The sequence below is a fragment of the Prosopis cineraria genome, unplaced genomic scaffold (genome assembly GCF_029017545.1).
Source record: "Prosopis cineraria cultivar Desert tree isolate PC_DT_omini unplaced genomic scaffold, ASM2901754v1 PC2, whole genome shotgun sequence".
Classification (NCBI taxonomy): Eukaryota; Viridiplantae; Streptophyta; class Magnoliopsida; order Fabales; family Fabaceae; genus Prosopis; species Prosopis cineraria.
Genome location: NW_026555333.1, coordinates 44,313,120 through 44,327,898, shown reverse-complemented (window position 1 = coordinate 44,327,898; position 14,779 = coordinate 44,313,120). Strand labels below are relative to the sequence as shown.

General features: G+C 32.5%; 2 protein-coding genes across 2 annotated transcripts; one reads left to right on the top strand and one right to left on the bottom strand.

Annotated features, from left to right (window-relative positions):
- Positions 1-593: 593 nt before the first annotated feature.
- On the bottom strand, positions 594-1,595 carry LOC129300194 (uncharacterized). The gene is made up of 2 exons (XM_054938737.1): positions 1,081-1,595; positions 594-958 (listed from the first exon to the last, which is right to left on the bottom strand). The coding sequence occupies exons 1-2, from the start codon at positions 1,361-1,363 to the stop codon at positions 930-932; spliced, it is 312 nt and encodes a 103-aa protein (XP_054794712.1). The 5' UTR covers positions 1,364-1,595; the 3' UTR covers positions 594-929.
- Positions 1,596-9,384: 7,789 nt separating this feature from the next.
- LOC129302025 (transcription factor AS1-like) lies at positions 9,385-12,479 on the top strand. The gene is made up of 2 exons (XM_054940689.1): positions 9,385-9,697; positions 10,996-12,479. Exon 2 carries the CDS (start codon positions 11,052-11,054, stop codon positions 12,123-12,125), a length of 1,074 nt encoding a protein of 357 aa, XP_054796664.1. The 5' UTR covers positions 9,385-9,697; positions 10,996-11,051; the 3' UTR covers positions 12,126-12,479.
- Positions 12,480-14,779: the final 2,300 nt, after the last annotated feature.

Below are 14,779 nucleotides of genomic sequence, written 5' to 3'. Positions count from 1 at the left end.
AATTCCGGCAGTGAGGAGTGACTGATCATGCTCCTAACCATATCCATGAGAGTACGATTTCGCCTTTCTGCAACCCCATTTTGCTGCGGGGTGCCAGGCATAGTATACTGAGCTTCAATGCCATGCTCTTGAAGGTACAAAGCAAATGGCCCAGGGTTCCTACCAGTCTCAGTATATCTCCCATAAAATTCTCCTCCTCTATCAGATCTCACACACTTGATCAACTTGCCAGATTTCAATTCGACTGCTGCTTTAAAGGTCTTGAATGCATTAAGGGACTCGCCCTTTTCACGCAAGAGTTCAATCCATCCATGACGAGAGTAATCATCCGTGAAGGTGATGAAATATCTGAACCACCCATAGCCGGAGGCGTGATAGGTCCACAGATATCAGTATGGATTAGGTCTAAAGTATTTTCAGACCTCTTTGCCCCTTTGGTTCTAGCTCTAGCAGGGAATTTTCCCTTTATACAGTCAACACAAGTCTCAAAATCTGAGAAATCAAGGTCTCGTAAGACGCCTTGCTTGATCATGCGTTCCAATCTCTCTCTAGAGATATGACCCAAACGACGATGCCATAACATAGAGGAATTATCATTGGGCCTTTGACGTTTATGCCCAATAGCAGCATTGACATGAAGATTAGGAAGTTCAAGTGACCAATCATTCAATCGATATAAACCATATATCAAGGAAGCGACACCAACATTAATGGAATCAAAACAAATGTCAATTTTCCCATTTCCTTGGAAGAATGAATAGCCACAAATATCCAATGCAGAAGTTGAAATTAAATTCCTCTTCGCAGAAGGTACATAAACAACATTGTTCAAATGTAAAACATGACCAGAATTTAAATACAAAGAAATAGTTCCAATGCATTCAACCGATGCCTTGCTCCCTGCTATGCCAAAGACTGACCTCTGTGCCTCACTTGGAACCTTCTGGTTTCTTAGCCCCTGTGGAGAATTCACAACATGTACAGTGGCACCAGAATCCAGCCACCATGAGTCAAAGGAAGTTTCAATGGTGTTAGATTCAAAACAAACTAGAGCTAGAGGGGCAGTTTGAAGAGTTGTACCTTCACTTTCTTGTTTGTTCTTCAATTTGAAGCAATTAGCTTTAATGTGACCCGGTTTCTTGCAATAATTGCATAACCCTTTAAAGGGTTTCTTCCTCGATTTCTCACTCTTATCACCATCCTTCTTAAAGGTTGGATTATTAGGCTTTGGGGCATCATGCTTCTTCCCCTTTTTCTTATGTGACCCTCCAGATTTGCTGCTAGAGCCATGGGAAACATAGTTTATGGAGTGAGAGGAATTCTTCTTTATAGCTTCCTCTTCTTGAGTGACTATCGATATCATCTGGTCAACAGACCATTCAGCTTCTTGTGAGTTGTATGAAGTCCTCAAGAATGCGTACTCTGATGGCAGTGATTGAAGAACACGGTAAACCAAGGTGCTTTCACCCAAATCAATCCCATATGACTTAAGCTTGTTATAGTAATGAACAAGCTTCAGAATGTGCTCCCTGACACCAGAAACTCCGTCGTATCGAGTATTGTCAAGAAGTGACAGATAGTAGTTCTTTTGAGTCTTGTCAAGCTTTTTGTATTTGTTACCAATAGCTTTCAAGTACTCCACTGCAGTATCATTTTCAGGAATGCTGTCCCTAATTCCCTTTTCAATTGTGTACTTGATGATCGCTAGACAATCCGGTTGGACTCACTCCATTGTTTATGGAAGGCTATTTCAGAAGCACTGGACTCGGAAGAGAGATCCGCAGGCTTGGGCTCTCTCAGAGCTAAATCTTTCTCAGAAATGGTCAGATACATATTGAGAGACTCTTTCCAGTCATCATAGTTAGTTCCATTAAGAGCCTTCACAAAGGATAGTTGCGTAAAAGCAGAAACTGAAATCACAAAACAGAAAATGGGAAATATTAATTATGCGTGCACAACATAATTATAAAACAGAATTCCCAACAAGCGATTATCAATTATGCAACTATAACCATGCACTAAGGAGGCTCATATACCATAAAGATTTAGCTCACACAAAAGTCCATACAAAATAATGCATTAAACATTTTCATACCTATAGGGTACAACAAATATCTAACACATTAAAGGAGTGCTATTAGCCTATCCTCAAACCAACCATCAAAATCACATTAATAATGTCACACCTATGGGGTATGTCCATTATCAATGCTACAAGATCCTGAGTATCATCAATAATTCACAAAGTCACAAATTTTATGACCTTAGGACAAAACAACATAATTTTTAAAAGTCCTTAGGGTCTTTTAGGAATTAGGAAACGAATCTAGGACTTAAGTAAAATTTTGAAAGGTAATTAGGGGTAAATAAGTAATTCTGGAAGAGATTTGGGTCAAAATTACAATTCTAGAAGTTAAGGCACTATGCTGTAATTTCCAGAAATATCATCAGGCTAATTCGTAAATTCGATAAATTTTGGGCCAAAGGAGGTAATTAAAACTGGGGACGAAACGCAATTAACAGAATTGATTTTTTTTTTTGGTACTACTGGGCCGAGAGTAAGGCCCAATACTGTTAAGTGAAACTACGGCCCATTCTTCCTCCCCTTCCCTTTTCTTTTTTTTTTATGAGCTGGGCCCAAATGAAATTTTGGGCTCACAACCTTCATGACCCTGTTGCAGCCTCCTTTGCTGCCGCGAGCCAGAACAGCCATGGGGTGGGCGCCGAGCGACGGCAACGTGAACCTGAGGAGGGGAGAAAACGCCGGAGATCGAGATAGGGAGACTCCGGTGACTCCTCCACGCTCACCGCACCAGTCCAGATTGAAGATCTGAAGGTCGCGTGTTCCCGCCTTCGGCGACGCCTCTCTCACCCCACCAGTCCAGATTACGCCATGATTTGTAGCTTGAACCGACGTGCAGAACTCGAAGCCAGACTCCGACGGGGCTTCGAGGACCGGTTTAGAAAGTGGCGGGTTTAGCTCAGAAAATCACGTTCTCATTAAGGCTTTCAGAATATGCTCATACGCATAAAATGAATAATAAATTGAGATATATAGATTGATATTTGTAACCAGGCTCTGATGCCACGTGTTGTATGTTAATATCTCAATTTATATAGATAAGTAAAGTAATGTATGCGTACCTGAAGAATCCATGAGTGCTAGAGAGATCTCGATTACCTCGAGTATAGGCAGGTACACAACCCTCAGGTCCCCAGAGCCTTCAGAGAGTTCAGAGATAATGGAAGTAGAAGAAAATGAGTCGTATCTTTGTGGTTACCGACTAATCGTCTTATATAGATCAGATCGGTAACCGCCTTATTAATATAATTAAATAATTATATTATCTATTATCTCTGACTCAGTCAGTTAAGAGATAGGAAATAACTGACGGCTACTGGGTTGTGGGTTGGGCCTCTGCCCATTGGGCTCACTTGTGTGGTCCACCTATCACGGTCCACACAAGATCATAAGGACCAATTTATTGGGCTTATTAATTAATGCTAATTCATAAATAATATTCCAACAATTTGTTGGTTGATTTCCTCTCCCAGAAACAAAAGAGAAAGATAAAGGACTCAATCATATCCAACAAGTCATGAACCAACGTGTTGAATTGCCAAGCACAAGAACGCAGCGATCTGAGAGCGCAAATGTTTAATTAATAGTTCAGAACAGCATGTTTCAAAAATGCAATCCACACCAGGCCAACATTGGGCAAGCCTAACAGCCCTTTTGACAACATATGCCTCTGCCAGAAAGCCAAAATCTGCACACACTTTGTCTAGCCAACCTCCTAGAAAACTCCCATCAGAGTCATCCACTTTTCTCTAGGCCCCATGTCAATTACGGGCAAATAATTAATGATTGCCATTAGACATCAAGATGGTCAATTGTGACTAAGGAAGAGTAAATTTACAAATAACCGGGGATATGAATTAAGAAACAGTTTTCTTTAGTGGGATATGAAACAGTGAAAGGTATGTATACTCCCTTTGATTGTAAAATAATTCATTTTTAATAAGCTTTGTTTGATTTAAAATTAAGGGATTGAGTATGTGTTATATATATTTTTTTCAATTACATCCTTATTTTATTGAGTAATTAATAAAAGTATTTTGAAATAAGTCAAATTTTATATTTATTATACTTAACAAACGATTAGAAAATGTGAAAATTTTAAAAAAATCAAGATTTTAACAAAATTTTTTAGAAATATAAATTAGTTAACAATAACCTATTATAATAGATAGAGCTGGTGGTACATTTAATCATTTATTAGTATAATCATGCACTAATAAATGGATTTTTTACTGACACTAAATGGAGTATTTTTTTTTATAGAAAATTAATCATTCATTCATTTGGTTCGTACGATTTTGATTTAGTTGTAATTTAATTTTTAAATTTTAATTCGATAAAATTTTGTTCTTATAGTTTTAACCATTTAAAATATTAGTCTCTATATTTTAAATATTAATCCCCATATTTATAATTTTATTTTTAAAAATATGGGGAATGACACTTAAATTCCAATGAGATCATTTCATTTAAGTAAATTGCTAACAAATTTTAAAAGGTAAAGGAAATCCCTCAAGTCCTTAACTGGTATTTTTATATAATATCATCTAAGAGAATATTTAGAACTAAAGTTGTAAAATTAGGATATAAAGTAGGAAATCCTGGAAGTTTACAAATAATGGCATGTTCCTTCATAAATTTAATCATTAAAATTTGATTATATCAATGTAAAAGGGAGAATAAGTTGGAAATTTAGTTGGTCAAAGTTGCACATTTGGAAGCCAAATTTGCAAATTTCTTGTCAAAATTTAATCATGCTGCATTTGGGCATCGAGTGCTCATCCTGACCCTCCATTTCAACTTAAAATGACCTCTATCATTCTTTTAAATTAATTTTTAAACATTTTTAATGTTATATTTATTAAAATAAAGGGTATAAAAATTTTAATATTAAATCTGGACTATTAAGAATATATTTAAATGGTTAATTTGTAACATTTATAAATTTTTTAATATTAAATTAGGTCGTCTATACTATACCTGAACTATCTAAAATTTATTTGGATAGTTTACTTGTAAAATTACAAAAATTTTTATTATTAAATTGAACTACTAAGAGATTAAGTCTATATTGGCTAAATTGGTAATGAACAGATTTACTAAAATTTTATATATTTTATATATTTTTATATTAATAAATATAATATTAAAAATATTTTAAAATTAATTTAAATGAATGATAGAAATTAATTTTGACTGAAAATGGAGGGTTAGGATTGCTCTTGGCCCTGACGAGCACACGGTGATAAGCATCGGATGCAAATCTACTTAATCATTATGATTTATATTCCCCACTGAGATTGGAAAAATGAGTTGCAAGTTCAAGAATATGACAATACAAATTTGGAAGATAAAGTTGTAAATTTTAAAATTGTTTAAATAATGACATGTTATTTTTAAAATTTAAAAATTAATATTTTTGTTCCTATTAAAACTAAAAAGTGAGTTGCAAATTCATGATTTTGGGAGACAAAATTGTAAATTTTTGTTACTATTCTAATAATAATATGTTGCTTTCCCTTTTTTTATTAACCTTCAAAGTGTTAATTTTAAAATTTAATTATTAAAATTTGTGATTCTTATTAAAATAAAAAATGAGTTGTGAATTTAATAATATAAAATTACAAATTTGAGAGGCAAAGTTAAAAATATCACTTATGCTGTGTGCTTGGCTCATAAGAGAAAATAAAGAGAATAAAAAACGGAGAGAAGAAAAAAGTAAAGAAATATAATTTTCTATTTTTATGTTTGGTTGAGCGAAAGAAAATAAAAAAAATTAATTTCATATAGGTGTAATAACCTTATTATCTATAAAAAATATTTATATATGATAAAATTGGATTTTTAAAATATTATTTATATAATTTTTATTATATATTGCTGATTAAACAAAAACATAATTATAAATTATTTTATCCAATGTTAGCAAACAAATTATTTTGTCTAATTTTAATTTCTTAAAGTATTAAATATGTAATAATTTAAATTTTAAAATGGAGGGAGAAAATTAGGTTAAAAATCAACGGAGATAACAAGAAACCAAAAAAAATTATGAATAATATAAAAATTAATTTTTTTTCTTCAAAATCTCCTCATATTGAAAAAGAAAAGCTAAAGATAAAAATGTATAGATCATATATTTTATTTCTTTTATTTCCTTTTCTCTAATTTTTGTCTTCTCATCAGGCAAAAGAAAATATCATTTTCCCTCAACTTTTATCTCCCACTTTTTCTTATTTATTCCCCCCGGCACATCATTAAAGATAAAAAGGTTTACTTTATATTTAAAAATATATTAAGACTTAAGTTGAATAAAATAATCACATCAAAATTTAGTTGTCACTCTAATAGATTTAGGATGCATTTGGGTACAGCACATTTCACATCCTAAAAATAATTTTTAACTTTTTAAATGTGAAATGTTGTTTGAGATATATTTTTTAGATGAGATATGCTTTGGAGAAGAAATTTCAAATGAGTCTCAAACAGAGAAAATGAAAAGCTCGCTGGTGTAGCTTTTCAAATGTAAATTCACTCCCTCTGCATGAGATTGATAGGCTACAAAACCATCCCTATCATGTGAAATTTTAACTGTATCCAACAAAATCTAGCTCATGCACATGGCTCGCAAGCTAAACTTACTCATATAAAACTGATGGCTTATGAAACCATCAGTCAAATTTTACCTTGTCATATATTTCGCTCAACTTTGTATACAAGTTATTTTTAATTAATTTATTAAAATTAAGGTGTGTTAGTTAATGTATAAAAATTAATTTAAAATTAAACTAATTTTTATTTTTATTTTTAAATTTAAATAAAAAGTAATTGATAATGAGAAGAATTTTCTACAATGAAAACGTTACACTTCTTTTTAAAATATTTAAAAAGATATTTTAAAATTATATGTAAACAATTTTTTAAAATAAGAATAACTTATATTAAAGATCAAATATCAAAATAACCGTATAGCATGTAAATAATAAATAATTATTTATTACATAATTTTTTAATATTAAAATTTATATTTTTATTCTTATTATTTAACATTTTAAATTTTATATTATTTTAAATTTGTTTTGCATTTTTAAAATATTTTTAATATATTATATTTATATAATAAAAATTATAAATTATCATAAATTAATGTCTTTTTTAATCATTGCACATTAAAAAAGTATATTTTAAAAACATAAATTTTTATTAATTCAGACAGTTTTAATTGATTAAACTGACTTTTAAAAAAATATATTTAAATATAAATTTTATTATAATAATTGACTCTCATCAAATTGAATTTTATTAAAAGGACTAAATTAATTTTTAATAAATTGAAAATTAAACAATAATTTTTCCTTTCTGTACAGTATCATATGGTTCAACGGGGAATCTGGACGGCGTTAGAACCGTACGGTGAGTGTTCCTCCCGCGGCCAGGTGTCACTTTTTAATAGGATAAGTGAAGTCCTTGAACAGGGGAAAAATGGTTTTTTTACGGTTCATATTTCACCATGGTTTTCTGAACAAGACGGCCTCGTGATAAGCAACAAAGAGGACGTGCACTCAATCATAACCTTACAAAATACAAATGCTCAAAACAAAGTATACGGTACTGGTACCTTCTGAATTTCAAAACGAACACGCTTTGGTGGAACAAAATGTTAGAAGATGATATGGCGTTTTATTCTTATGTTATTTATTAATAAAGAAGTAAGTAAAATTTCATAAATAATAGAAAAAATTTATGTTAATGCCTATTCTCGATAATTTTCGATAGGTAAAGTAATTTTTATATTATAAAACTAGATAAATCATTTTTTATTTATGTTATGGTATCTTTATCAGTTGTTATTACACCAAAACTATAAATATGTATTAGTTTAAGCAAAAATTAAATAGCATGATTCAAATACTGTCTCATTTTTCTTAAACTTTCTGTTCATTTGATATTTTTTTTATTTAACATATATGGCATTTTTAATCCCCAAATTCATTATTTGTGACTATAAGTGAAATTAATTTAAATTTATACTTTATATGATAGAATTATATAGTGATATATTGAGGTTGCACGGTTCATTTACCAAAACAAAGGCAAAGTACTCGGTATATGATTATAAATTTGGGAGAATGATGAGAAAAGACTTTGTATAATATCAAATTAAAAATTTTAGTGCTAAAATAAAGTAGAAGAAATACTAAAATTAAAAAATATCAGTGTTAAAAAATCTTAATTTAATAATAATATTTTTACGAGGTCCTTATTTGTCATTCTTCCTTCAGCATGATAATTTTATTAAAGAATATTTTGTACATATATTTGTAGGAAGAAAACTTAACTATATAATTAGATTAGTTTTAAATTAATGTTTTCTCATATAAATTTATCATTTGAAAGAAAATTAAAAGTTATAGTAATAAATTTAAAAGCTAGTGACAAGGTAAGCATATTTCAGAGCTTTTTTTTTGTTGGAAAATATTTTAGAGTTTTTTTTTTTTGTTTTAGCTCAGTATATCCCAAATCTTTTAGCAGATTAATCCGGTTAATAGTTTGTAGACACTTTTTGAGAAATAGGTCTCCCACCAATAACATATGCATAATTGCATACACAGAAATCAAATTTAAAATCTTTAATTAAGCTAGGTCAATATTCTTTCATCTTGTTTGATTGTTTGAAATGATGAAAATAAAATATACTAAAAAAATTAGAATAAAAATAAATTAAATCACCTTCACCTTTATGACAAATATAATAAAACTCACAATAACATATCACAATTATAAAAATAATCACACTCTCTAAAATCTCAAGAATTATGATCCCAACCCATAAATTAAAATTAATTTTTTTCTTTGTGAATATATTTTACTTATCATTTTTTACATTTTAATCATTTTTTTTTAATTCATTTTATTTTATTCTTTTCTAACAATAAAATCATGTCTTTTAAGTTTTTTTGAAACTTAACTTTTAATTCACCAAAAAGTATTTAAAAAAGAAAAAAAAATCAATCAAAGATCATTGACCAAAGTTTATATCAATCATGAATCAATTATTATCAAAATTTAGATAAAAAATTAAGTCTGAATAGATGGTTGATAATTTAAAATAAATTATTATTAAAATTTAAATAAATATTTATTAATAAAAGATTAACCATATAATAAGTATTTATTTAAATTTTAATAATAATTGATCCTTCACAAGTATAAAAAATTTTAGTCAGTATTCATTGATTCCTATTTTTCCTAAAAAAAACTGAAAAAATGTAAAAACGAGCGCGTCGGAGAAGAACGTTGCATTTGTGGCGCTGAAACTATGTACATTTCTCTGCTACTGCCATACTGATACCGACCCTCTCGCATTCTCACTCTGCGTTCCCTGTCCTTCTTCTCTTCTCTCACCCTTATCCCTGACGCTCTTCGCAATTTTCACGATAAAGCCTTTCATTTCGGGGCCCCAATTTTCGCATTTTACTGGGCGAGTGCATTGTATAATTGCATAGTTATTCCGAAAGCAACTGGAAGTAGGAGGAGGAGAAGGGAGAGGAAAGTGAAAGTGTGAGACTATGTGCAATGCGAGTGAAGCATACGCTAGCAAATTCCCCCAACAACGTAAGCAAACACTGCTCATTATCTGCTTCGCAATTCGCATCTTTTTATTCTTTTATTTTGCGTTTCAATTCGCCTGCCCTTGTTTTTCGCTCGCAGTCAGATCTCCGTCTCCCATCGTCTTTCGTCTAATCTAGCCTAGTCTTACTAATTTCTCTCCCTAAGGTCTATTTAAGTACTCTCTGTCTTTTCTAGTGCTTCTGTTTTGGTGTATTTTCTAGTTATTGTGGATTTCTTGTGGTTGTCGTGACTCCATGCTTGCTAGTGCCTTCGATATGCCAGGAGTCCTGTTATTTATACAGAACACTTGAGTTTTGTTTGATGCGTTATTTTGTTGTTGAAGTTATGTAAAATTGTTACCTATGAAGGAAGAGTAAAGGTAATCCATCATCTGTTTTTTTTTTTTTTTTATGAAGTCAGAAAATTCACTTTTATGGCATTTAAAAATTTTGCTGCTTGAAGCCGTCATCTGCCAATTTAAAAGTTTAGGAGATTCATTATCAAATTTTAAATGTGCAGATGACTGAAAATTTACAGAGGTTCTACGCAATTTTCTGAAAGACATTGACTGTTAGCTTCTGAAATAGACAGATATATAATGCGTTATGTTTTTAAGTTCCTCACATTGTCTGTGTTCTTTCTCTGGAATAAGAATGTCTTTTTTTTTTTAAGAAATACACAGGATCCAAACATTTTTTTTCCTTTTTAATGAAATTACTCTTGAAGCATGTTGTCCTATCAAGTTCTGGATTTTAAATAATAGCTGGCACTTGAGGCTGCAGAATTGAATTGTCTTGAGCTATTGACTCCCTGAGTGTGATTGTATTCCCCTCCTGCCTATTTTTGCATTCATGATTTGTATCTGTCAGGTGCTATATGTGATTATCAACGCACAGGCCTCCTAGAATGTTCAAGCAATAACTTTCTAACATATTTAGCACTCTGTTCTGTACTTTATAGGTTAACACTGGGTGATGTATTGCGATACCAACTTTATCCTTGTATCTTTGTAGATTCAGTATATCGAATTCTGCTAATCTATGTATCATTAACTACCTGATTTTGTTCACATTGAGTTTGTCATTGGATATTAGTTCTGGGAAATTAATCTTGCTAATTCCTTATTTTTTGAATTTTTATACCTGACAATGTATTGGCTTTTAAAGGGGCGGCCTTTTGATTGGGCTAATTTAGGACAGTTCAGGGAGAAAAACATTTGTTCACAACTTAGTTTTGCTTCTTCATGTAGTTAATGTAGTTCCTGGAAAATTGATGTCTTGAATTTATCACAAATTTTGTAGACTCATGATGAGGGGCTCGGGTTTGAAGAAATGGGCAGTGGGATTTGCACTTGGAAATGAAGGAGAGGCAACGTTGGACAGCTGAAGAGGATGCTTTATTGCGTGCTTACGTCAAAGAGTATGGCCCTAGGGAATGGAATCTTGTGTCCCAACGAATGAACAAACCCCTTAATAGGGATGCCAAATCCTGCTTAGAAAGGTGGAAGAACTACCTCAAGCCTGGCATCAAGAAGGGGTCTCTTACCGAAGAAGAGAAATCTCTTGTCATCCACCTTCAACAGATTTATGGCAACAAATGGAAGAAAATTGCTGCAGAAGTCCCTGGTCGCACTGCCAAGAGGTTAGGTAAGTGGTGGGAAGTATTTAAAGAGAAGCAGCAGAGAGAGAAAAAAGACATCAACAAAACAGTTGATCCAATTGACGACACCAAATACGATCACATCCTTGAGACCTTTGCTGAGAAGCTTGTGAAAGAACGCCCTTCCCCATCCTACCTCATGGCTGCCTCCAATGGGGCATTTATTCTCACTGATGCACCAGCTCCTCCTTCAGCTATGCTTCCTTCATGGCTTTCTAACTCTAGCGGCAATTCAGCTATTAGGCCACCCTCCCCTTCTGTGACGCTAAGTCTCTCTCCCTCCACTGTTGCTGCTTCATCTCCATTTCAATGGTTACAACCCGAGAGAATGCCAGAGAATGCTCCTCCTGTTATTCGGAATGCAACACCTCATGGAACTATTTCAGGTTTTGGTGATAACATGCTTGTATCTGAGCTTGTTGAATACTGTAAAGAGCTGGAAGAAGGTCACCAGACATGGTCATCACATAGGAAGGAAGCAGTGTGGAGGTTAAGGCGGGTGGAGCTGCAGCTGGAGTCAGAGAAGGCATGTCGTATGCGAGAGAAGATGGAAGAGTTTGAAGTGAAGATTAAAGCTCTTTGGGAAGAACAGATGGCTGCTTTGGATAGAATGGAAGCCGAATACTGGGAGCAACTATCTGAACTGAGAAGAGATGCAGAAACCAAGGAGCAGAAATTGACTGGGCAATTAGCTGCTAAACACTCAAGGCTTAGTAAGCTTCTGGATCAGATAGGTTGCAGACCCAGGCTTGCTCAGCCTAATGTAAGATGAATAAAATGGAAGCTGAATACCTCGAACAACTATCTGAACTGAGAAGAGATGCAGAAACCAAGGAGCAGAAATTGGCTGCAGAAAACTTGAGGCTTAGTAAGCTTCTGGAGCTGATAGGTTGTAGACCCAGGCTTGCTGAGCCAAATGGAAGATGAATATACTTCATCTACTTATAGCATGAATGTTAAGTGTTTGATTATTCTTATTTGATCTTGCGCCTTTTCCCCTAGAAATTTTATTTACGCAATTGTCCTACTTATATGTACAACTTGAGGATTTTATGGTATATGAGTTGATATAGGAGGCAGAGTTTTGCACCCGTCGTTATCAATATAAGCTTAGTTTTATTTCCAATTTTCCTGAATAACTTGTCCTCTTGAAGAGTATGATGATTTATTGGTTAATCAATTGATTCATTTCTGCTATCATTAATTTGGATGAACTAGACAAAAATACAAGACAAAGTAGGCTGCAAGAAAATTGAGAAATCGTGGATGGTAGTAAAAATCTCTGAAGTTGAGTCTTCTTATCATAACTCTATTTTCTTAACATGTTCTACTTTCAGACTTGGTCCAATATAGGAGCACACAAAGTCCTGGAAGCCCGTAGTTATGCTTTTTATATGCTGAATTATAGATATAAGCTCAATTCATTCACACAAGCCAATTCCATACTACTATTTTAAAACCTATTAGCTAGTCAACTTGTAGGTGAGACTACAGATCTTCCCAAAAGTAGCCATAATATGCCTCATAGGACACAAGGCCTTCAAATATTTGAGAGCAATGTTCTCCGTTAGCAAACCCAAAATCTGTCATCATCCCAGCTGTATCATCTGGATACCAATTCAGTATCACTTCATTTAGTGAAGCTGGTTCCATCTCCATCATACTATTCACCCACCACTTACAGCCTTCATGTTGCTCTGAGTAACTGTCTTCCTGCTTCTGAAATTCTTCCTTTTCGTCCATCACTCTGTCACCATTCTCTACAGCTTCTATCAAAAATTCAACTTCTGCATCAGCTTCCTCGTGTTCTTCTAGCACTTCTCTTAGAAGAGCTTCATCGATTTCCATGACCTCCAACTCCTCCAATTGGACCAATTCCACTAACCCCACATGAGTATTCTCATTTTCCGAGGCCATACAAGGAGGAAAGAAACCAGAGATATGGAAGAGGAAGGGAAGGATGGAAAAGAGAGACTTGTAAGTAGGACTATCTTAAAGGTTTGAACACTTGCATGTTGTTGACTGGAAAGTTGTGTCAGATTTATATACATGGAGATGTATGGTAGATGGCCATGTCTTGAAAGCTACAAGTACCTAACGTTGCTGAAAGGAGTGCATAAAGACCAAACAAAAAGGTTAGTGAGTAAAAGCGAGAAGGTCCTTATATTTCTATTTGCAGGTATCTATCTGCTAGAATACGGCATTACTCAGTGACGGCAAGTGATATTGAGAGGCCCGAATTTTCTGGGATTACTGACCGGCAATTTCTTCTTCTTATCTCAGTCATTAAATGGCATATACACAAATTTGAAACATTTCCATTACAAATGCATACAATACTCTAAATTCAAAAATAATTAATGGAGTTGGATCTAGCATAAGGAATAATTAGTTTCTCTCAACATGGTAAATCAAGTTCAAATTTGCATTTGTAAGAGATGCTCGCGTTTGATATCCAACTGTGATTTAAACATAATTACCTCTAATGTGAAGACTATAGTGCGTGATCAAAAAGAAAATAATGCATTAAAGAAAAGAGAAGTGAAAACAGAGGGTTAATGTAAATATGAGAAGCAAATCTTATTCACCATTAAATTATTTTGTTTTTTGTTGTTCTCCTGGAAGCGTGACTATGTGACTTCTGTAACCGTTAATTTTTTTTTTCTTTTTTTGACTCTGAAAAGAGAGAATTAATAGAGTAAACTTGTAGCTAGTGAGTTTTATTGAGAATCTGTTGAAAGGTGAGAGTGACAAAGTTTTCTTGGAATAACGACTCAGAAACTTAAAAGGAGACAATCTATATCCCTATGACGTTTGCACAATTGGATAGAAAATTGAAATATAGGGGGTCAACATTATTTAAAATGTGGCATCAACAGCTTCCAATGTTAAAAATTAGAGGGAGAAACCTCCGATGTTAAAATTTTTTAATGGTGTGTCCAGATAAATGAGAATTTTAATTTAGATTTAGACCACATTTTTATTTGAATACGCAAAAATTTATATATTTAGATTTGAAATTCATTTTTTATTATAATTCTTTTGTAATTTTAAATTTTCTCTATACTTTAATTATTTAAAATTTTAATTATTTCAAATATCATGTTCTCTTGTGATTTTACTATCAATACATCTCTAACTCTTATATCTTTTTTCATTTCTCATCCCATTTTTTATCCATTAAAAAATAGAGGTAAGCTTGTCACTTTTAATTTTTTGTTTTCATTTCAAATCTCAATTTATTTCTCTTCTTCATTAAAATTTTTTTAAACTATTCAAATAAACAATTTTAAATGCATAAATTTTAAATATAATATTTGAAATGTAAGATTTTAAATCTAAAATTCAAATCCACCAAATTTAAAACTACCTAAGGTTAAATTTACAAGTTAAACACGCCTAGCTGCTCCTGCTGCTGGCGGCAGC